Consider the following 22,394-nt stretch of genomic DNA (forward strand, 5'->3'; position numbering starts at 1 on the left):
CCAGACACATTGACATACAACACAAATGGCTTTTACAATTTTATTAACAAGTCAGTTTACTACACAGAAACACAAAATGTAACATCAACGAGCTCCGAAAGGGCCTTTCCTGGGATGCACCCACTGCTTTTGAAGTGCCACATGGAGGCTGCTGCTAAAAGAGAGCTGTGCAGAAGTCTGAGATGCTTAGGGATCAGTCAAGGTGCAAGAGGGTTCAGTTCCACATCCTGTGTGAGTCTTGAGAGCTACTTCTGACATTCAGCTTGGTGGCTTTTGTCTCCCACCAAGAGCAAAACAGCAACACCTGCTTTATATACGTTGGTTTAGGCACATTTTCCAATAATTTTTTGTTGCTCAGGTGAGGGGCTGCACAAGGGGTGGGGAATCTTTGGCCCTCCAGTTGCTGCTGAACTACAGACCCCAGCCAGCAAGTATTCTGAGTCTTGTCCATTCACCTAACAGCCCTAGCTTAACAGAACCCTTCCTTGCAGCCTGCCTCCTCTTCTGGACTCAATTGTCCTCTGCCTGTAACTTCTCCATGCTAATCCCTTGGTTGGTGGCCATGGACCCATCAGGGCAAAAGGGGCACTACTTCAACTGCAGTCTGCTCTTGGCTGGGTCCCCCTTCCCATCCACCTCAAGGAGCACCACCAGCTGCTGGCCTCAGGGTTGTTTATGGGACTCGGCATGGAAGCAGTTGGCTTTGCCTAACATTAGCTTTGGCTCTACTGCAGACTCCCCTGCTTCCTGCCTTACCAGTCTCACTGGGCATCAGCCACCACTGGTTGGAGGCATTACCGAAACAAAACAAGCAAAGTGCTTTCCGGTTGTTCTCCAGACTTAATAAAAACAAGGTTGCTGAACTGCAGCTGCCGAAGGCTGTGGGCAGCGAAGAAGCCCAGCTTCCAGCTGCCCCTTTTCAGGATCAGTGCATAGGACAGAGTCATTCTTCTCTACTGGCTATGCCAGGGCAGATCACAACCAATGTCCCTGTTGGAAGAACAGGTCCGGAAGGTCCCACCACAAGCTTCGCTCTAGCTGTCCATGATGGTCAGCCTCAAATTGGCTGGCGCAGGAGCTGCCTTCGTTCGAGCATAGTGGGGGTTAATATACACTTCTCCTAGCATCCCCTCTTCCTCCTCTTCATCCTCACACAGGTCAAAGAAGGCTTTTAGGAGGTCAGGGCAGGTGTAGTGAAGCGTTATCACCACGGCTCCGATCAGGAAGCAGAGCAGCCCTGGAAAACACAGAGACGGACAGTCAGTTAGTGAACCAAAGACAGACTTTGTTGCTGGCGAGGAAGGAAGCTGGAATGGCATCCATTGATGAATTCATGCTTGTTTTCATGCTCAGTTTAATAAAGTTGAGAGTTTGTAGCAGTGGGTGGGGAACCTCAGGCTCAAATTAAGTTCCTCCAGGTCTTCCATAACATCTCCCCCTTACCAGCGTTGTACCCTTCTCAAGCACTTTTGCTTGGAACTCTGATCATTATTATTATTTTGCTTGCCTGGATACCTTGTGCTCTTTATATGTTAATTCTTTGATCCCCAGTATTCACTTCCAATGGTTGACAGTCTATACTTGGTAATAGCCCCCCCCCCAAAAGATAATAAACACTGAGTTTTATGTGTCAACAGACAACCATGAATTCTCTGCAAGGATCCCCCATCCAGAGCTCTGTGCAACAATAGGGTGCCCATCCACATAACTACATGTGCAAGTAGACTCACAAGAGACCATTTGCATGGTCCATGGTGACAGCAACCAACACTGGTCCAGCACTGCTTGTGTCATTCTCAATTCAGTGTTGGAACGGTGCACACATGCTGTAGGGTGCACAATTCCTATATCATTCAGTGTGGTGCAGTGGTTAGAGTTGGACTAGGGTGGCTTGGGTCCAAATACCCACTTGGTGGTGAGGTTCACACCGTGGAAGATGCTACTACCCTTTGGGACTGGTAGGGTGGAAGCCGGAACACATGGCTGGCAGAGACAACTCATTAATAATTATTATTATTATTTATTATTATTACAGTGGTACCTCTGGATACGAATGGGATCCATTCCGGAGCCCCGTTCACATCCTGAAGCAAACGCAACCTGTGTCTGCGCGTTGCGATTCACCACTTCTGCGCATACGCGTGATGTCATTTTTGAGCATCTGCGCATGCGCAAGCGGCGAAACCTGGAAGTAACGCGTTCCATCACTTCTGGGTCGCCACGGAGCGCAACCTGAAAATGTTCAACCTAAAGCAACTTCAACCCGAGGTATGTCTGTATTATTATTATTATTATTATTATTATTATTATTATTATTCAGGCTTTGCCTCCTCTGCCTCCTCCTCCCTGCTGAATTCTGAAAGGGGAAACACAGATTGAGGAGGAAAATGGCAGCAGAGCCTTCCCCTGGACTGGTCATCAATGAAAAGGCAGGCAGCGGGGGCTGTTTGGGGGGGCAGGCAGAGGTTGCTCTGAACCCCAGCCACTGAAGATAAGCTCAGGTTACCAGACGTCCCCATTTCCAGGGGACAGTCCCTGGATTTACAAACCAGTCCCCATCCAAAATCCATTGAAGTTGAAAAGTGTCCCTGGATTCATTGAAAAAAATCTGGTAACCTTAAGATAAGCTCACCTGTGGCCAGCGTCAGCCAGAAGGATGCGCCATAGGCGAGCTGCAAGGAGGTGGGGCCGAACTGGATGACGCAGGAAGCACTCCTCCCAGTGGAGAAAGAGAGCAGAGCAAAGATGAGGAAGCCACCTGTGACGAGGGTCATGTAGCCGCCATAGACGGGGACCGGCATGGAGAAGAGCATGTTGGAGACCAGCCAGGCGCAGAAGGCAACCCTGCAGGGAAGAAACAAGCGCTCGCTATTTATCACAGCTCAGAGAAGAGACCCGCTCCACGGGCAGAAGGTCAACCGGTTTAGGGGCTGCATGGGGAGGAGAGGGTTTTCACGCTGCGGGACAGAGAAGACCCAACGCAGCATCTGCGGTGGAGGGAATTCTCGGCGCAATCCATTGCGCCACAAAGTGACTGGCAACCCAAAGCTGGATGTTGGGAGATTCAGGGGGCAGGCAAAAGAGAAGGCCTTCTTCCTGTGCAAATGCCTGGTTGGAGGATGGATGGCGGGTTATGGATTGAGGTTGAATCCTGACAAGACAGAAGTACTGTTTTGGGGGGACAGGGGGCGGGCTGGTGTGGAGGACTCCCTGGTCCTGAATGGGGCAACTGTGCCCCAAAAGAACCAGGTGCACAGCCTGGGAGTCATTTTGGACTCACAGCTGTCCATGGAGGCACAGGCCACTTCTGTATCCAGGGCAGCTGTCTACCAGCTCCGTCTCGTATGCAGGCTGAGACTAGTTATCTCCCGCTTGGACTGCTGCAATCCGCTCTATGTGGGGCTACCTTTGAAGGTGACCCAGAAACTACAACTAATCCAGAATGCGGCAGCTAGACTGGTGACTGGGAGTGGCTGCCGGGACCACATAACACCGGTCTTGAAAGACCTACATTGGCTCCCAGTATGTTTCCAAGCACAATTCAAAGTGTTGGTGCTGACCTTTAAAGCCCTAAACGGCCTTGGCCCAGTATACCTGAAGGAGCGTCTCCACCCCCATCATCCTGCCCAGACGCTGAGGTCCAGCGCTGTGGGCCTTCTGGCGGTTCCCTCACTGCAAGAAGCCAAGCTACAGGGAACCAGGCAGAGGGCCTTCTCAGTAGTGGCACCTGCCCTGTGGAACGCCCTTCCATCAGATGTCAAAGAGATAAACAACTACCTGACCTTTAGAAGACATCTGAAGGCAGCCCTGTTTAGGGAAGTTTTTAATGTGTGACATTTTAATGCATTTTTAATCTTTGTTGGAGGCAGCCCAGAGTGGCTGGGGAGACCCAGCCAGATGGGTGGGGTACAAATTATTATTATTATTCATGCAGTGCATGGTTAAACTATGGAACTCGCTGCTGCAGGAGACAGCAGTGATGGCCACCAACTTGGATGGCTTTGAAAGAGGACGGGCCAAATTTGAGGAGGAGAAGGGGGCTCTTGATGGCTCCCAGCCACAGTGGCTGTGCTGTGCCTCCACGGATAGAAGCAGTAGAGCTTCCGAATTCTGAACAGGAGCCAGTGGTTAACAGGTAGAGTGTCAGACTAGCGGCTGGGAGGCCAGGGTTCGAATTCCCACTGGGTCATGAAGCTCCCTGGGTGACCTTGGGCCACTCACTGCCTCTCAGCCTACCCTACCTTGCAGGGTTGATGTGAGGATTAAATGGGGGAGGGGGAGAACTATGGAAGCCACCCAGAGCTTCACAGAGAGAAGGTTGGGATATAAATGCAACAAATAATACTTTCAGTTGCTGGGAACCTCAGGAGGGGAGAGGGCTCGTGGGATTGGGGCCTGTTTGCGGGTTTCTCTCAGGCATCTGAGAGAGAACAGGATGCTGGACTAGATGGGCCAGGGGCCTGATCCTGCAGGGCCCTTCTTATATTCTCATGCATTATCCTGCACAACAACATTCTGGTGCAAAACATTTCATGGCTAAATTGACTTTAGACTTGACGCCACCTTGGAAACAGGCCTCAATTCGCAGCATCTCCATCCAAAAACTCAGCTAAGCAGCTTCTGGAAAGATCTTCTGTCTGAAGCCCTGGAAGCAGAGCCTACCAGCGAGTTGGCCTTCCTCACCCCAGTGCCCCACCCCTGATGCTCCTGCGACTCCAGCACCCATCACCCCCGACCATTGGTCAGGCTGGTGGAGGCTGATGTCTGATCACTTCAAGCTCCTTTCGAAGTGCAGTGCAAAGCAGCTCTTTGAAAGGGGCTTCTGGAGACCCCCATGGGCAAAATAATGTGACTTGGTGATTGGGGGCAGGGTTCCACCCAGAAGGCAATGGGGAGATAAGAGCCTGGGCTTGCTGGTCTCAAACGGTCCCCCCCCATCCCGGTGAGGTCCCCCCCCCATTCAGGAGCCTGGTGAGTCCCACTCACCACAGGGTGGCTGACGCATAGTGCCCTGCCATTCTGTAGAGGTGATGGAGGCCGCAGGGGCTGTCCCCAGTGAACTTTTCTGCCACGTAGAGGATGGGGCTGGGCAGGCCGTGCTCCAAGCCTTCGTCGAAGTCGTTGTCATAGTTTGCCCCAAACCACCAGGAGAAATGCTCGTTGTAGTTGATCGTTTCATTGAGCTGTTCCACGGGGCTTCCTACAGAGGCAAGATTGGTTAATGTCCAAGGAAGGCCTGGGTTTATGAAGCGGTAGCCAGGGGCAAATGAAGGCGTCGTGACACCCAGGGCGGGACGTTGCTATGTAGGGCGCATGTGTGGCGTTGCTACGTACGATGCATGCGTCGTACGTAGCGACACCGCACATGCGCTGTACATAGCGGTTTACCGCCGCTCCAGCGCCATACGGAGGGTGCGGGGATCCTCTCATGCGGCTGTAGCGGCGACAGAGGGATCCCAACGCCGTCTGTATGGCGTTGGAGCGGTGCCGGCGGCAAACCGCTATGTACAGCGCATGTGCGGTGTCGCTACATACAGCGCATGTGTGCAATGCCACACATGCTCTATACATGTGGCAAACTGCTATGTACTGCAAATGTGCGGCATCGCTACGTATAGCGCATGTGTGCAACGCCGCACCTGCACTATACATGTGGCAAACCTCTAGGTACTGCGCATGTGTGGCGTCGCTATGTACAGTGCATGTGTGCAACGCCACACATGTGCTATACATGTGGCAAACCGCTATGTACTGTGCATGCGCAACGTTGCTATGTACAGCGCATGTGTGCAACATTGCACATGCGCTATACATAGTGGTTTGCCGCTGGTGCTGGGATCCTCTGCTCATGGTTGCAGCCGAGAACGGAGGATCCTCCACAAGGGGCTGCAGTGGCGTGATGGCTGCTCACACCGCCGTGGGGTGCCTTCTTGTCACCCCCCCCCAGACATAGCACCTGGGGTGCACCCCACCGCACCCCCGTTGCAACTCCACTGGCGGTCCCGTAAATACTGTAGCTGGAACTGATAGGACTGTGAAAGGTTGGGGCACATCTGGAAACACGCTGTTAGGACTCCCCCCCCCCGTGTTGGCACCCCAGACTCACCAACTAGAGTGACGTTGAGTCCTGCCAGACCGACGTGCAGCCCAATCTCTGCATGGACCTTAGCTGGGCTGAAAGACTTGTAGGTGGTGATCGCTGTTCCCTGTGCCCTCTCCCAGTCAGAGGTGAAGTGGACAGCTGCAAAGGTGAGGAAAGTCTCTGTGAGTGTCGGGCGCCGTAGAGTGTTGCCCGCCCTCTTTTGGGATGGCGGTTCCCCCAGAATTGACCCCTTTAGTTCCACACACCACCACCCTCTGCAATCACAGATTAGCAGCCGAGGTTTGCAAATGTGGGTCAGGTCAACACCACGCTTTTAAGGCACATGGCTTCTCACAAAGAATCCTGGGAAACTGCTGTTTTACCCTGCGCAAAGCTGCCATTCCCAGCACCCTGAACTTACTACAGTTCCCAGGACTCTTTTTGGGGAGGGGACTTTAAATCCACAGCGTGGATGTGAGCACAAACGAAGGCCAAAGACGGAGAGGTTTGCTGAGGTCAGATGGAGAAGGGGACTCACCAACGATGACCCCTCCGATAAAAAGGCTTGCGATGACCCGGAAAAGCCAGTACAGCCTCTGCCAACAAAAGAGAACAGAAAGTCAAAGGGGGGAAGAGGATTTGCTTTTCACTTGGGTTACAATTACATCTCCCTTCCACACCGCTCCCGCTGCCACCCAGCCCTACTTGCCATGGGGGTGGGGAGGAGGGTTTGCAAGGGGCCGGGTGGGAAGGTTCCAGGGGCCATATCTGGCCCATGAACTGGTGGCTCTGCATCGCAGCTTTAAAGCAACAGTTTTGGGAGAGAGTTCGGTTTTTTAACTGAGTTGCATCAGCAGGGTTGGTGTTCCCCTGAACTAAACTCCTCCTCCCCCAGCTGCTAATTAATTAATTAAAAGCATTTCAAACTGCTACATATTTCAGAAAAACACACACCACTAAGCCCTGCACAGCAAGTACAACATCCACTGAAACAAAGCAATAACACAGAATAAAAACCATCTAAAAGCAAATAAAGCAAGTGATCAAGAGAATTCAGACATGTAAAGTGGGGTCCAATCTTAGGGATCAAAGAGGATCTGGGCAAAAAGATGCCTGAAGGAACTGACAGCTGCTGCTTCATGTATGGCAGAGGGCATTCCACAGTACTGGGCAACAGAAGAAAAGTCCCTCTTTGGGGGTTCCCACCCTATAATGGTTTGCAAGGTGCATTGCCAAGTGTCGGAGGGATCTCAAAGGTCTATCCATACAGGGGCAGGTGGCCTTTAAAGTAACCCGGTCCTAAGCCACCCTGAATATGGGCCCATAGCTATTTGACAGCCAGTACAGTTCCCTCTGGGACGCGGGTGGCGCTGTGGGTTAAACCACAGAGCCTAGGACTTGCCAATCAAGGTCGGCGGTTTGAATCCCTGCGATGGGGTGAGCTCCTGTTGCTTGGTCCCTGCTCCTGCCCACCTAGCAGTTCGAAAGCACGTCAAAGTGCAAGTAGATAAATAGGTACCGCTCCGGCGGGAAGGTAAACAGCGTTTCCGTGCACTGCTCTGATTCGCCAGAAGCGGCTTAGTCATGCTGGCCACATGACCCAGAAGCTGTACGCCGGCTCCCTTGGCCAATAAAGCGAGATGAGCGCCACAACCCCAGAATCGGTCACGACTGGACCTAATGGTCAGGGGTCCCTTTACCTTTACCTTTTTACAGTTCCCTCTACACAGGGGTAAGATATGTGTATCTGGGTGCTGTCAACCTGTTAATCATGTCCTGGAATATAGGCAGACATGATACTGATACCTGCATTTCCCCGCACCCTTCTGTGAGTTTAAGGGGTGGGGCTGGGGGGGGTGAGATCAGGAAAATGCAGCAGGGGAGAGGAGATGGTTAAACACAGCCCCCACCAGCTTCATGACAGTAGGATGCTGAATTAAGAGTGTTGAATTAAGGCTGGATCTGGGTTCAAATCCCACTTGGCTACAAATCTCAGTCCCTATCTCTCAGTCCGGTCTACTTCACAGGGCTGGGGTGAGGACAGAGCAGAGGAGAAGGGAGAACCTTTCGCACATGCTGCCTTGAGATCTTTGGAGGAAAGGCAGTACAGAAATGTAGTTCTAAAATCACAGTAATAATAAATACACAGCATAGCACAGTGTCTGTCTCCCCCTGGTGGTCAAACTCCTGTGAATACACCATGCCAGTTCTTTTAGGCTGGGAGACGGGGAAGGAAATGTACTCCTGAAAAGGTTGATAAAACTACCAGGATTTTATTTTTTAATGTTTCCTTTCCATTTTAAGAATGTGACATCATACCTTTGTATTCTGGCTCTAACCACTGTGGAGACTGCCACTGAGTCTGCCTTCCCCACTCCCAGGGTGGACTTCGATAATATGGCACCCTGAGCGAGGCCAAAATTTGGCACTTTCCTCCTAAGTATTTATTTTCACAATAATTCCTTTTGGTACAGTTGCTTTTTTATGACTCTTCTCAGCAGGTATCCGTATTACAGTGGTACCTCTAGATACGAACGGGATCCGTTCCAGATCCCCGTTCACATCGTGAAGCGAATGTAACCCACGCATGCGCAGTTAACCACTTCCGCACATGCGCACGGCGTCATTTTGACCACCTGCGCATGCGCAAGTGGCGCAACCTGAAAGCGCTCAACCTGAAGCATATTTAACCCGAGGTATTATTATTATTATTATTATTATTATTATTATTATTATGCGCACCCTCAGCTCAGCACCCTGTGTGAGAAACCTCCCGCACCACCCTAAATCCAGCGCTGATCACTCCCTTTCCTTTGCTGCATAAACATTCACTCACAGTTGCATCATGCAGCTGCAAGTCTCTGTGGTTTTATGGCTTTGCACACAAAGACAGGCACACCCACACACCGCCAAATAACTGAAGATAGTTGTGTCGTCGTACGGAGATGGTGCTATGCACAACAGGTTGTGAACACAGCTCCAAAGCCCTTTTCTTTTTAAATACTAATTCCTTCTAACAGCAAAGTCGGGTACCACCTCTCCTTCCTGCCACCCCTTTGCTGCCTCTCCTTTGCTCAAAATCGTAGCCTCCCGAGGCTGCTTTTCATTTAAAATGAATGCAAACGTATTGCCGTTTCATTGCAGGGATCAATAATACGCTCTTCTGAGCACAAAGGGCGACACAGGGGGCTGCCTTTTGTCCAGGGGAGGAACGATTGCCGGGAGGAGTGCAGAGAGAAGAAACATCATGGTGCACCTGTAGCAGCATGACTGGATGCAACAAAACATGTCTCTCCTGCGTTGGTCTCTGGTTTGATTTCACCCCTGAAGGCTCACTCCTCACAGATGGATGGCAACAACACTCTGACGCCGTATTATCAACACTGGTTGGCAACAGCTTCCCAGCATTTTCAGGCGTGACTCTCTCTGAGCCAAACTAGGAGTAGCCAGGAAGTGAACCTGGGACCACCTTCTAGCAAAGCAGATAATCTACTACTAAGATTTGGTTCTCCTTCAATAACACTACTCACCGCTCTGCCCCGAATTCCAGGAAGGATGAGCAGGAAGCTGAAGGCAATTACAAGGAAGACAATAATTACAACAATGGTATCCACATCAAAGACAAAGGGCTTCCTGGGTTGGGGGTAAAAGGGGTAGATGCCATCAAAGAGCGTCATTCTGAGGCAGGATACCTGCAAGACAGAGGTGAAAGGTGAGTCAAATGCTGCCCAGATCCAGAGCTGCCGAGGCCTCATGCGCCTTTGGTCCCATGCGCAGATACCCTTTATGGCTTAAGTGGGCTAATTTGGCCCACCTAAAATACTGTTGCAAATCTGGGATAACAGAGTTTGGTGTGCAAAGGGCACCCATGATGGCCAGTGTTAGTGAATGTTAGAAGATAATTCATGGTAGAATTTAGATAATATTTGGGAGTGCTGAAGGGAAGATGCCTGGGAAGATAGAAGACAAAAGTCATAGAAGCAAGTCATTAACCCTTCAGTGGAAACCATCAACCAAGCAGGCAAGCTTGGTGAGGGGAGGAGGTTGCCAAAGTGATGGGAGCAAGGGTGCGTGATGTGACATGGAAGAAATGTTGCGATTTAAGAAACAGGTCTGGAGAACGGGTGAGCAAGACAGAGGGAGGAGCTGCTCGGAGCAGCAGTTCTTGGGAAGAACGAAAGTGGGCCAGATTCCAGGCGGAGGCCAGGCAGGGAGGATCATCTTGGCAGGCTGGGACAGAGGCACAGAGATGGCAGGCAGGATGCCTTGGACTCGGGTGCTGCACTGCTCTGGGGAACGAGCCCCTTTTGAGATGTACCGTAATACTCCAGCCAGCGGTTCTCAACCTGTGGGTCCCTAGATGTTGTTGGACTACAACTCCCATCATCCCTGACCACTGGTCATGGTGGCTAGGAATGATGGGAATTGTAGTCCAACAAATATCTGGGGACCCACAGGTTGAGAAACAGTGCTCCAAACTCTCTCCACAGTAGACCCAGATATAAATGTGTACAATAAACTATATTTCTTAAAGGCACTGCTGTGCCTCAATTTCTCAACGGAAACCCAACCCAGGGTGAGCGCCTGGAACCCCCTGGAATCCTGCGACGGCTTGGCAGAGTTTGGAGGATGGCGCACAAGCTCTGTAGCAATATGACGTGACTTGGAGAGATTTTGCAGAAGAGGGCAACTGTATAACTCTTATGCCACCTTTACTCCAAAGAGCTTGAGGTGTGTCTCCCTTAAAAAACCCAAAAACAAACAAACTTAACAGCCCTGCAAGGTAGGTTAGCTGAAAAATATAAACTTCAACAGGCAGCCTGGGCAGATGGCCAGCCAGTCAAAGAAAACAGAAGTCACGCCCATCAGTCACGGACAAAGAAAAAGGCATGGCTACTGTCCCTGCCCCCAGCCCTGCTAATAACTCCCACCTGCCCCATGGCAAAAGGTTGGGCGGCCCTTCAAATCGGCTGAGAAATGTTTGCGGAGCAACAACAGGTTTTAGCTCCATCACTGACTGTTTCCCCAGCATCCTACAAAGTTTTTGATCATCTTCCCACGCTTTTGGAGAGGAAGCCTGGGTCTGGGAAGCGCCTGGAGTTGTGAAAGTCAGTGTGATGGTTTTAACATCAGATTAGGACCTCAGACTTTGAAATAAGGAATATTATGGAGAAAGGAACTGGAAAGGTGTGTGTGTGTGTGTGTGTGTGTGTGTGTAATTGTGTGCCACATCATATAGCCCCCTCATGCTAAAAAGAAAAAGGAAAACCCAATGTCACCTGACCTCCCTAGTTTTGAAGCACACAATAATATACAGGACACATGACAGCCGCTGTAATTTTGAGAGCTAGTTTGGGGTGATGGTTGGGCTGGAACTGGGGAAATCAGGTTCAAGTCTCCACCCAGCTATGACAGCAACTGGCCTTAGGCAGTCACTGCCACTTGGTTTCGCCTACCTCACAGGGTTGTTGTAGTGATGAAAGAGGCCACCGTGAGATTGTTGTAGGAAGAGTGGGATGAAAAAGGTAGCAAACAGAGCTACACAGGAGCAGCGGCGTAGCGTGGGTTATCAGCACCCGGGGCAAGGCAAGTAATTTGCGCCCCCTAACCCGGGGCAAGGCAAATAATTTGCGCCCCCTAACCCGGGGCAAGGCAAGTACAGTAATTTACTCTCCCAAGCAGCAGCAGCGAGGCTTCTCTTTCCCCCGCGCTCTCCTGGAGCTGCCTCTTTTCTTTCCTTTTTTCCCTTTCTCCAAGGCTTTTCGCTTTCTCTCCTTAATTGATTCCTCCTCCACACCGCAGCGTTTCCTAGCTGCTTCCCCCCCCCCTTCCCCTCTCTCTCCTCCTCGCTCTGCTTGCCTTGCCCTGCACCGGCAGCAGCAGGCGCAGCCAGACCCCCGCCAGCCAGCCAGCCCGCCCGCCCGCCCACCCGGCTTCCTCTCCTTTTTTTGCCCGCGGCAGAAGGCTTCGCTCTCCCCCTTCCGCGACCTCCTCGCCAAGCCGAGCGAGCGCGGGCTCCCTAACCCGTGGATTTTAGTAGGGGCAGAGAGCTGCTAGTGCGAGCGCACCCCCCGCCCATGTTGCGCCCGGTGCGGCCGGCCCCCCTGGCACCCCCCACGCTACGCCACTGCACAGGAGGTCAGCTACTCAGATCTCCCACATCCTCGCTGGACATTTAAAGCACGTGTGCAGCTTCTCCCAAAGAATCCTGGGAACTGTAGTTTGATAAGGGAACTGGGATATATAACTGAGGGATAAACTACAGTTCCCAGGGTTCTTGGGGGGGGCAGAGCTTTAAATGTATGATGAGGACCTAACACAAAAAAGTGCGTGTATGCTCATTTACATCCAAGTAACAGTGGGGCAGTGGCAGATGACGACTCGAAAGTTAACCCTTCCTGCTCACATCTGCCCCCACCCTTCAATCTGAAGTTAGCGCAGGTAGCAAACAGTCAATACTTAAGAGGAAATCTGCTTGCCCAAACGGGCATTTTGGCGATCAGGACGCGCGACCAACGGCATTAAAAGCGGGGAGTGATATTCCCCTACCCCAGCCCAGCGGTAGCCAACGTGGCGCCCGCCTTCACCGCTGAACTACATCTCCCATCATCCTTGACTACTTGACGCGGCGGAGGCTCAGGCGCTGATGAGAGTCCAACAGCTTTTGCAGGACACCCCTTTGCCTCACCACCCTCTGGGGAAAACCCACCCGCGTCTGGAAAATCTGAGGCTGCAGACCGCGGGGGGGGGGGGCAGCGGTACCGCAAAATAGAGACGCCGCTGCTTGTCCTCCGTGCCGCGGCCACGCGGAGCCCGAAACGCGCGACGCCCCACCGCGCCCTGCAGGGTTGGGCAATGGGAAATGTTCGACGGGCGGGAGCCGCTCAAGAAAAGCCGGTCGCCTTAAGAACACAAGAAGAGCCCTGCTGGGCCAGCCCAAAGGGCAGGTCCCTCTCTGCCAGGGCCAAAACAGACGCCTGTGAGGAAGCCCTCGAGCAGGGCACGAGCGGCGCAGCGCACTCCCCAGTCCCGGGTAGGCACCGATCCTCGAGGTAATAGGGAGCCATTGCGCTTGGTAGCCCGCCGGTAAATGGGCCGGCAAGCGGCTTATAGAAAGGGAGGCGGGCTGCAGACATATGAGGCGCGCGTCTTCCCCGACGGCAGAGCGCCATTTTTCCAAGGAGAGGGTCGGGAGCTTAAAAACACTCGGGAAATGTACTGATGGGCACCCACTGCCCCTAAGGCTCCCTGCTAGTGGCAGAAAAAAAGGGGGAGAGCGCTCTGCGCACGCTCAGAGACAAAACCTTCTATCTCCAACATATGGCTCGACGGGAATCGCCCCCCCCCCCCACCGCGTCCCGTTTGGAGTCAAATTCACTTTTGAGAAAGGGGTTTGGCTGCCACCTTTGGAATCTCCCTGCATTAGTAGATCCCATGGGGGATCTACTAACCTCTGGTGACGGTCAGCGGGCACCTGTGAACACTAAACATCTTGCGCATCCTGTGAACGCCCAGGGACACTCGCTTCTATTGCCCGCGTGAGGCTGGAGGGAGTTGAGCATGAAAAGCGGTTCAAAGGGATGGATTTGCTCTGCTTTACGGAATCACAAAGTTGGAGGGGAACCCGAGGGTCATCTAGTCCAACCCCCTACAATGCAGGAATTTCTCTTAGATCATACATGACAGGTGGCCATCCAACCTCTGCTTAGAAGTCTCCTCTGGAGCCTCAGTCTAGGGACCCTGGAGGTGGCGGCGCGGAGGAGAGACTTGCAGGGTCTTTGCCGTCTCCTCCTCCCTGCTCGGGCCCGTCCCGTCGGGCAAAGGCAAAGGCGCTCCGCGGCGAGCGCCCCCTTCTGCGCGGCCGTGAGCAGAGCTGCGCGGGAGACTTACCGGCGGGGCTTCGGCGGCGCCGTCTAAGGTGAGCGCAGAGCGGGCTGTGGGCGCCCAGCGCGGGGCGGCGCTCTTATATAGCGGCCGGGAGGGTCGCGTGCCGGCGTCATGCAAATGAGGCACTCGGCCCCGCCCCCGGTCCCTCCCTCCCCGCCCGGCTCCGACGGGACGGGCGGCATTCCGGACAGACGCAGCGGCGACGGTGGTGCGCGGACACCGGGGAGAGAGAAGCGTCAGCGGCGGTGGCAAGGACGACAGCAGCAGTAGGCGCAGCGGCTCAGGTGAGGTAGGCGAGGCCGGGGGCAGGACAGGGAGGGTGTCCGGGGCGCGGGGCGAACAGCAGGGTTGGAAGGAGCGGGCGAGAGGGGGAGACATTCACCTGGGAAAAGAAGGCAGCAGGTCGCCTCCTCGTCTGCCGCGAGGATCAAGCGTAGCTCTTTTTCGTTGCCCGAAGGCAAAGATCCCGAGAAAGGAAGCCGTGGGAAGTGCGCCCTGGGAACTGTTATTCTTAGGGAAACCTTCTTCCCCGCATCTGTGGGCTACTGAAGGTAATGGGACCCTTTATGTGTGATATTTTAGGGCAGGCATAGGCAAACTCCAGCCTGCCAGATGTTTGGGACTACAATTCCCACCATCCCTAGCTAACAGGACCAGTGGTCAGGGATGATGGGAATTGTAATCCGAAACATCTGGAGGGCTGCAGTTTGCCTATGCCTGTTTTAGGGAGCAGGCTAGCAGGCTCCCATTACTTACATCATAAGAGCCTACACAAAGCAAAACACTGTTGCTGTATTTAGGTTTTATTTTATTTGTTTTTTATCTTATATGTTCGAAATGTACATCCAGTTGTTTTTTTCTTTAATTTTTTGGGAGCCCCCAAGTGCGTGGGGCCCTAAGCTATAGCTTGTTTAGCTTATACGTAAATCCAGCACTGCGCCCAGCACGCACACGCACAGAGGAACTTGCAGACTCTTAAGTCTTAAGGCAATTTTATTGCCTTCTACCTACCCATTGTTACTTTGGAAGGGAAAAGAAGCATGGCTAAGTTTCACCACTGTATATGATGCAGTCTGGAATTTCTACCAAGTGCCTGCGTTTACATGCACATCCATGCATATTAGGGATAGTCAGTGTAGGACTACAACTCCCATCAGCCCCTGCCATCATATGCCTGCCAGCATCTGGAGGACATCACACTGGCTTTCCTTAATATTTACTCTATTTGATGCCATCCTTTGGTCTACATACTATTCATTCAGACTTGGAATTCATGTATATGTGCCAATCACATTTCAGGATCAACTGTGACATGTGTTGTGTGTTGTGGTTCCCTTCCTGATTGCTTGGTCCAGCATGTAGCGCACTCTGACTGCTGCAGTGTAATTTTGGGGTGATTTTTGATGTGGGAAGGCCTTAGCTCAGTGGTAGAAAACATGCGCTGCATGAAGAAGGTCCCAAAGACCTCTCCAAACTGAGTAAAGGGGTGGTAAAATGGCAAATGCAATTCAATGCAAAAAAAGTGTAATGTGATGCATGTTGGAGCAAAAAAAATATCTTAGTTTCACATATATGCTCATGGAGTCTGAACTGGAGGTGATATACCAGGAGGAAGACCTTGGGGTCATAGTAGATAGCTCAGTGAAGATATTGACCCAATGGCCATAAAAAAACCCCCCAAAAATCCATGCTAGGGATCGTTAGGAAAGGAATTGAAAATAAAACTGCCAATTTCATAATGCGGTTATACAAATCTATGGTGCTTGAAGTACTGTGTACAGTTCTGGCCTCCTCAGCTCAAAAAGAAAACTAGAGGAAAGGCAAGTTACAGGCAACATGATAAAAATAGATAACCTTATGCATGGCACGGAAAAAGTGGATAGAGAAAAGTTTTTCTCCCTCTCTCAAAATGCTAGAAATTGTGGGCATCCCATGAAGGTGAATTTTGGAAGATTTCAGACAGATAAAAGAAAGCACTTCTTCATGCAACACATAGTTAAGCTCATAGCTGTCAACTTTTCCCTTTTCTTGCGAGGAATCCTATTCAGAATAAGGGAATTTCCCTTAAAAAAGGGGAAATGTTGACAGATATGGGACTTGCTCCTGCGGTTCCCAGTGATAGCCACCAGCTTGATGGAGGAGAGGGGTATGAATGGCTACTAGCCATAGATCGTTGTGCTTTGCTTTCCAATGTTGTATGCAACATTGTATGCTATGGTGTACTTCCATAATTGCAGGCAGCAATGCTTCCGGGTACCAGTTGCTGGAAACCAAAGGAGGGGAGAGGCCTCTTGTGCTCAATGTTGTGCTTGCTGGTTTTCCATTGGGGCATCTGATTGGCCACTGTGGGAACAGGATGCTGGACTAATGGGCCGTTGGTCTGTTCCAGCAGGCTATTCTGATGTTCTTACCTGAGTTTGCTTGCCTGCCTGAACTCTTGAGTGGTACCCAAGGTGAGGTAGCCCATGAGGTCTTCTGGCAAGTTGTGATGGATGTCGTCTTCCAGACATCCAGCTTTGCTAGTTCTTTCCACTTACTCGATGTAACACTTATAAGTACATTCAATGCTGTCTTTGAGTGCATTGTATTTGGAATGCTGTAAGGAGACATTTGCCTTAAGCAAGAGGTTCCACTCTGGGTGAAAGCAGAAGGCTGGTGTTTTTCTAAACCCAGGATTCAAGGCCCCCCCACCCCCCCTTTAAATGCCTCTAACTGCATTTGCCAATCAGGTGCAATAACGTTGAAGGAATGTCCTGAATTTCTGGGATTTTTGTTTCAACACTTGCAAATGTACACACACCTTAGAATGACTCACACCTGTTGGTTATTTCAAAACATATTTATTCAACACAAATATAGTTGCTTTTGTGTGTGTGTGTGTGTGTGTGTGTGTGTGTGTATGTTTGTTTGTATCTATCTACACCCTTTCAGATTCTTTTGTGAAGAGTTGTGAATGAAGGGTGTGTTGTCAGTAGCAAAAGCTGCCTCTTTTTTGCAACAGAGTTCCTTGACGTGAAACAGATGGAACTGCTTGTCTTCTGCTAGTGCATTCACGGAACTCCGAACGTTTTGTCATCATAGTACTGTATTTGCAAGTCTTAGAGGAATAATAGGAAGTGCATCTATGCAGGCAGGAGTATATTAAGATCTACCTTCAAAGTAAATGCTTTTCTTGAATATGGAGCAAGGAAGGCCCCATCTGCGCTATAAAGTTTAAGCAGGATCATACCACTTTAAGCAGTCATGGCTTTGCCCCAATAATCCTGCAAACTGTAGTTTGTTAAGGGTGCTGAGAAATTTTAGGAGACTTATCTAACTACAGTTACCAGAATTCTTTGCGGGGGCAAATCGTGCCGTTTAAAGTGCTGTGGTCCTGCATTAAATGTATAGTTCAGACAGAACCCAAGAGGTTATAGTCAGTGGAAGCCACTTGACCTGAAGACCCTTTTCAGAGTACAGTATGTGGGGCTCATTGGTATAGAATCCTATATACTAATAGGAAGTTCCTTCTCTGAGTGAGGATTCCAATATTACTCCTACTAGGAACAGACACATTGAAATTAACGGGCATGACTAATATAGGTCCATTATTTTCAGTGGCTCTACTCTGAGTAAAAGTTCATTGGCTACAACCTTTATGTAGCCAAATCAGCACTTCCACACTTGCACAAGAGGGAAGTAGCGGACATATAAAACACCCTTTTTGGTGGGGGCAAGTAGAATGGAGAGAACAAAAAACATGCGGGACGAGCAATGTAATGGAGTACTTTGCAAGAGGGCATGGCTGGCTGGCTGGAATCCTGAACAGGAGCAGTCTATGCTGTAATATTTTGTTTGAGGTTCCTCTTGCTTTGAGCATAAATATAACCCCATTTTTTAAGAGTTAAATAAATGCAAGGTGGATAGATGTCAGGACATTTACTGATCCTGGCAGCCAAAAACATAATATAGTCCCAGAGCCTGAGGGCCACATTATTTTCTGGGGAACTTCCTGGGGGCCACAGACGAAAGTGGTTAGAGTAATTAATATAAACTTTACCTTTGTATAAATGGCTTGTTTCTCCGCACTGTCACACACTGTTCTCCATTCTCCATCCAGCCAAGCAAGAAACCTTGCCTGAAAGCAAGGACACATTCCAGGCAGACAAAAAACAAAAAAACGTGCCTGAGGAGAGTACAAAACAGGGCCCGAGAGAATGGATGTGGCCTGTGGAGAGAGGATGTGGCTTGGAAGAGTCCTGGTGACCAAGCAGAGAGGCCTGGAGGGCCACATTTGGACCCAAGGACCAGGGTCAGAAGAAGTCTAGGAAGCCAAACAAAAGGAGACATAAGGGGTGGCTGAAGCATCCTTACTGGCGGAGTGGAAAAGTTAGAGTGGCCAAGGATGCTAGAAAAAGCAAAACCGTTCATATGCTGCAGTATTCACTGGAGCAGGGCAGAAATCAGTTTGTCTTGCAAAAGAAAGCACACAGATGCAAATCTAGAAAGTGCAGGCATTCATGTTGCAGTTTTGAAGTTGACCTGCTAACTGGGTTCCCAGAGAAGACAGTAGAAGTTTTTAGGGAAGTTTTTAATGTGTGATATTTTATTCTGTTTTTAATCTGTTGGCAGCCGCCCAGAGTGACGGGGGAAACCCAGGTAGATGGGCGGGGTATGAATAAATTATTATTATCATTATTAGTTGTAGTAGTAGTAGTAGTAAGGATGGATTCCTAACTTCTGTCCTCTGTGCCCGTTTGCCACACTGGCTGGGGCTGGCAGGAGTTGTGGTCCAACAATATATGGAAAGCCACAAGTTCAACCATCCCTGCACTACTGAAATGGGAAGCAATCGCTAAGCCTTTTGGCTGAGCAACCCTTTGAAAATTTAAAAGCAGCTGAAAGGAACCCCAGATCAAAGCCCTTGTGGGGTGGCCATATGGGTGCCGAGGAGGTGTGGGGATCCTGTGGTACACCCAGTGTTGCTGAACTACAACTCCCATCATCCCTGCCCATTGGCCATGCTTGCTAGGGCTTGATGGGACTTGTAATTCAACAACATGTGGGGTGGGCGGTCAAAGGTTCCCCACTCCTGGTGCAGAACAACTAAGGGCTGATGTCTCTATGACAGCAGTGCACCTTCGACTATTCATGTTGTTCATTTGCTGCCATCCTTATGGCATGGGAACCACAAGTGGCATAGCTTTGTATACTGGAAAGTACTTTTGGGCAAGTTGGCTAGTGTCTGGGCTAGTGACAATTCTGGATTGCATTTGTTGGCTAGTAACTTTTCTGGACTTTTATCTCCTCCTTCTTTTTGAGACAGTGTTAGGACTGGTGTCATAGTGCCTCTATCAGCTCCCACTCCTTTTACTGTCACAGCTCTTCCTCATCGGTTAAGATACCGAGCTGTGTACCTGTGTAAGTAAATATTATCGCCTGTTTCCTTGTAGTTTGGACCTTGAAATTGGCAAGGAGATGATTGCCCAAGGCTTCTAAACTTGACCAGTAAATCTCAGCATCCCTTCCGCCCCAGCCCTGCAAATATTGCTGCAATAGACTGCAAATAACCTGCACTTCCCTTTTGCAGAATGGATATGGGAAAGCCCCAGATTTTCATCTCTCTCTCTCTCCTCCTTCCTGCTTGAGAGAGACTGGTTTTTCTCCATTCTGCATTCCCTCCATCCACCACCCCTATATCTTTCTCCCACCCTCTTCTTTCCAACCACCTGACTCATCACTCAGCAACCCAGTTAAGTCATAGAATCAGAGCTGGAAGGGACCCCGTGGGTCATCTATTCCAACCCCACGCAATACAGTAATCTCAACGAAAGCATCCATGACAGATGGCCATCCAACCCCTGCTTTAAAACCTCCGAGGAAGGAGAGTGAAAGCCTTTGTGAGCACCTGTGCACCCCTAGGTGCCTTATTGCAGATCCCATAAGGCATAACACATTGATGGCAGGATAATGCGGTTTATTGGAAGTTATACAGAGTCTCTACTTTTATACTGCCAGAGATCCCAGGGCTATTCAAGGCTGCTATTATGAAAAACTGTCTCCAGGTGGAGCTAAACCTCTGTTTACCACAAGAGCTGGTCAGGAAACTGCGAATTTCAAAGGGCAGCTGTGCTTTGGATTCTCACATTGTTTTTGGAAAGTATGAATTAAATAGGTTTGGCCTTTACAAGTGAAATGGGTTGACTTTTTTGCCCATCTGTACAGGGGGTCTAGGTTTAAAAATGGGAAATTTCCACTCATCCAATGATCAGTCTGATTATCAGGGAGGGGGCATATTACATTCTGTTAAGGATGCTGAGCTTGACAGAGCCCCAAGGTTATGTCTGTTTCAGTTTTTAAACTGTGATTTTACTGTTCTAGCAACCAAAGGTGGGGCTTGATCTGGCCTCTGGGCTGGGGCTTAAAGGTAAAGGTAAAGGGACCCCTGATCGTTAGGTCCAGTCGCAGATGATTCTGGGGTTGTGGCGCTCATCTCGCTTTAGCTGGTGTACAGCTTCCAGGTCATGTGGCCAGCATGATGAAGATGCTTCTGGTGAACCAGAACAGCGCACGGAAATGCTGTTTACCTTCCCACCGGAGTGGTACCTATTTATCTACTTGCACTTTGACATGCTTTTGAACTGCTAGGTTGGCAGGAGCAGGGACCGAGCAACGGGAACTCACCCCGTCGCAGGGATTCGAACCGCCGACTTTCTGATCTGCAAGCCCTAGGCTCTGTGGTTTAACCCACTTAGTAGCTACTCCAATATAGGCACTCTCATGCCCATATAATAATAAAGTGACGCACTGTCTCATTTCTCTGACACACACCCCGCCTCATTTTGATAACTTCTTAAAGAGGACTTTTGAAAGTTGCAGGGGCTCTCAAGCTGAAACAGCATTCAAGCATGATACCACTCCAGCTGAAGTGTTCATGTAGCTCTTTGAATTTTTTTAAAATGGGGGACGAAAAGCAAATCTTGTAAATAACAAAACACAAAACTTGCGGTGTTCTGTTTTTTGTAATAAAAACAAACCATACTGGCTACATCTCCTTTCTTCTATGGCAGCTCTATTCTAAAACTCTTGAATTGCTCTGCCTCCCCCAGCCCCCCAAAACCCCCCTTTTTTTTAACAGTCTGTGAAGAGAAGGATCAGACTACTTCTAGACATATCATCTCCCCCTCCCCCAAGTGGAACTCTAAAGCATTCTCAAAAACTTTGTGGGCACAAATTCATGATTGCAGATAATTGCACCCACAAGAAGTGTTAGGCTCACCACACTGTGTGGTAGCAGTCACATCTGCTCTCATTCGTATTCATGGTTAATTATAGGAGGAAATCTCCTGTGTATAATTATTTGTAGAGGCATACTTGCATTGGCTGCATTAGATATTGGCTTAGGATCCTTTCAAAAGAGATCTTAAATTTGCATCGTTTCTGCTGCATATAGGTATGGGAAAGATGCAAATTTTCCAGGCACGTTTAAGAGTATCTGCACTCCGTCTTTGCTACTTTCTTCTAAAACTCATTGATGGTGCTTTTTTTAATAACACAATTAAAAATGGTTAGTACTTGAACATGTGTAATATGTACTGGGTGTGAAAAAACATATCAGAGCATGTGCTTTGCATGAGTAAGAACCCAGGTTTAAGGTAACCAGCCCTCATGGTTGCAGGAAGTAAAAGTGGAATTGCATGGTTAGTGTTTGTTAACGGGAGCAGTGGTCCAAGTCCAAGTGTGGGGCTTATCTTTCCACCCCCATAGCATTTGGCTTCCGTTGCCCATCTTGAATGACCCATGCTTCCTTTCTTCCCAACAATTATTGCCAAAATATTCCAAATTCTTCAACAAGTACTGATGGTTCCACCCAAATAAATGTGCAAATTAGAAGTTTTATAGAATTTTTCTGAATTTAAACCAGCAAAAGGAATTGGTTTCCTTCTGAGGGGCAGATTTTAGGTATTTGCAATGTATCTGCATTGCAGGGGACCAGTGCAAAAATCAGTCTGAAAAGAAAAGGGCTTAGTTGAAATGTCTAGATCTAAAATTAATGTCTCTGTCTCTGGCATCGTTTGTTTCCAGAGGGAAGCACCGCTCACTTTGTGGGCGGGCAATACTACCAAGCCATCCCCTGATGAGGTTCCACCTGAGTCATTTTATATGTTTATATGTTGCATTTATATCCCACTTTTTTCTATAAGGAACTAAAGGTTTTCCCTCTCCTTGTTTAGTCCCCACAACAGCCCTGTGAGGTAGGTTAGCCTAGAGGCAGGGCTCCCAATGAGCTTCAGGGCTAAGTGGGAATTTGATCCCTGGTCTCCAAGGTCCTAGTCCAACGCTTTAACCGCTGCACCACAAAATGGAAATATGTGTTTCCAGGCTTCCCAGGACTGTAAGATGCAACTACTTTTTTTTTTTTTTTTTTTTTTTGTCTTTCAGGGAA

The 22,394-nt window shown here is 49.7% G+C and overlaps 1 protein-coding gene across 3 annotated transcripts; it reads right to left on the reverse strand.

The window, feature by feature from the left end:
• Positions 1–38: 38 nt before the first annotated feature.
• DUOXA2 (dual oxidase maturation factor 2) lies at positions 39–18,039 on the reverse strand. 3 transcript variants are annotated; one of them, XM_080980518.1, is made up of 7 exons: positions 18,009–18,039; positions 9,613–9,774; positions 6,621–6,678; positions 6,107–6,241; positions 4,987–5,200; positions 2,633–2,844; positions 39–1,237 (listed from the first exon to the last, which is right to left on the reverse strand). In XM_080980518.1, exons 2-7 carry the CDS (start codon positions 9,757–9,759, stop codon positions 1,035–1,037), a joined length of 969 nt encoding a protein of 322 aa, XP_080836644.1. In that variant the 5' UTR covers positions 9,760–9,774; positions 18,009–18,039; the 3' UTR covers positions 39–1,034. The 3 variants fall into 3 exon arrangements, with proteins under 3 accessions (XP_080836644.1, XP_080836642.1, XP_080836643.1); XM_080980516.1 differs by lacking the exon at positions 18,009–18,039 and adding an exon at positions 14,352–14,472; XM_080980517.1 differs by lacking the exon at positions 18,009–18,039 and adding an exon at positions 13,973–14,004.
• Between the last annotated feature and the right edge of the window lie 4,355 nt (positions 18,040–22,394).

This window comes from Podarcis pityusensis (genome assembly GCF_964106645.2).
Source record: "Podarcis pityusensis genome assembly, chromosome: 14".
NCBI classification, from domain to species: domain Eukaryota; kingdom Metazoa; phylum Chordata; class Lepidosauria; order Squamata; family Lacertidae; genus Podarcis; species Podarcis pityusensis.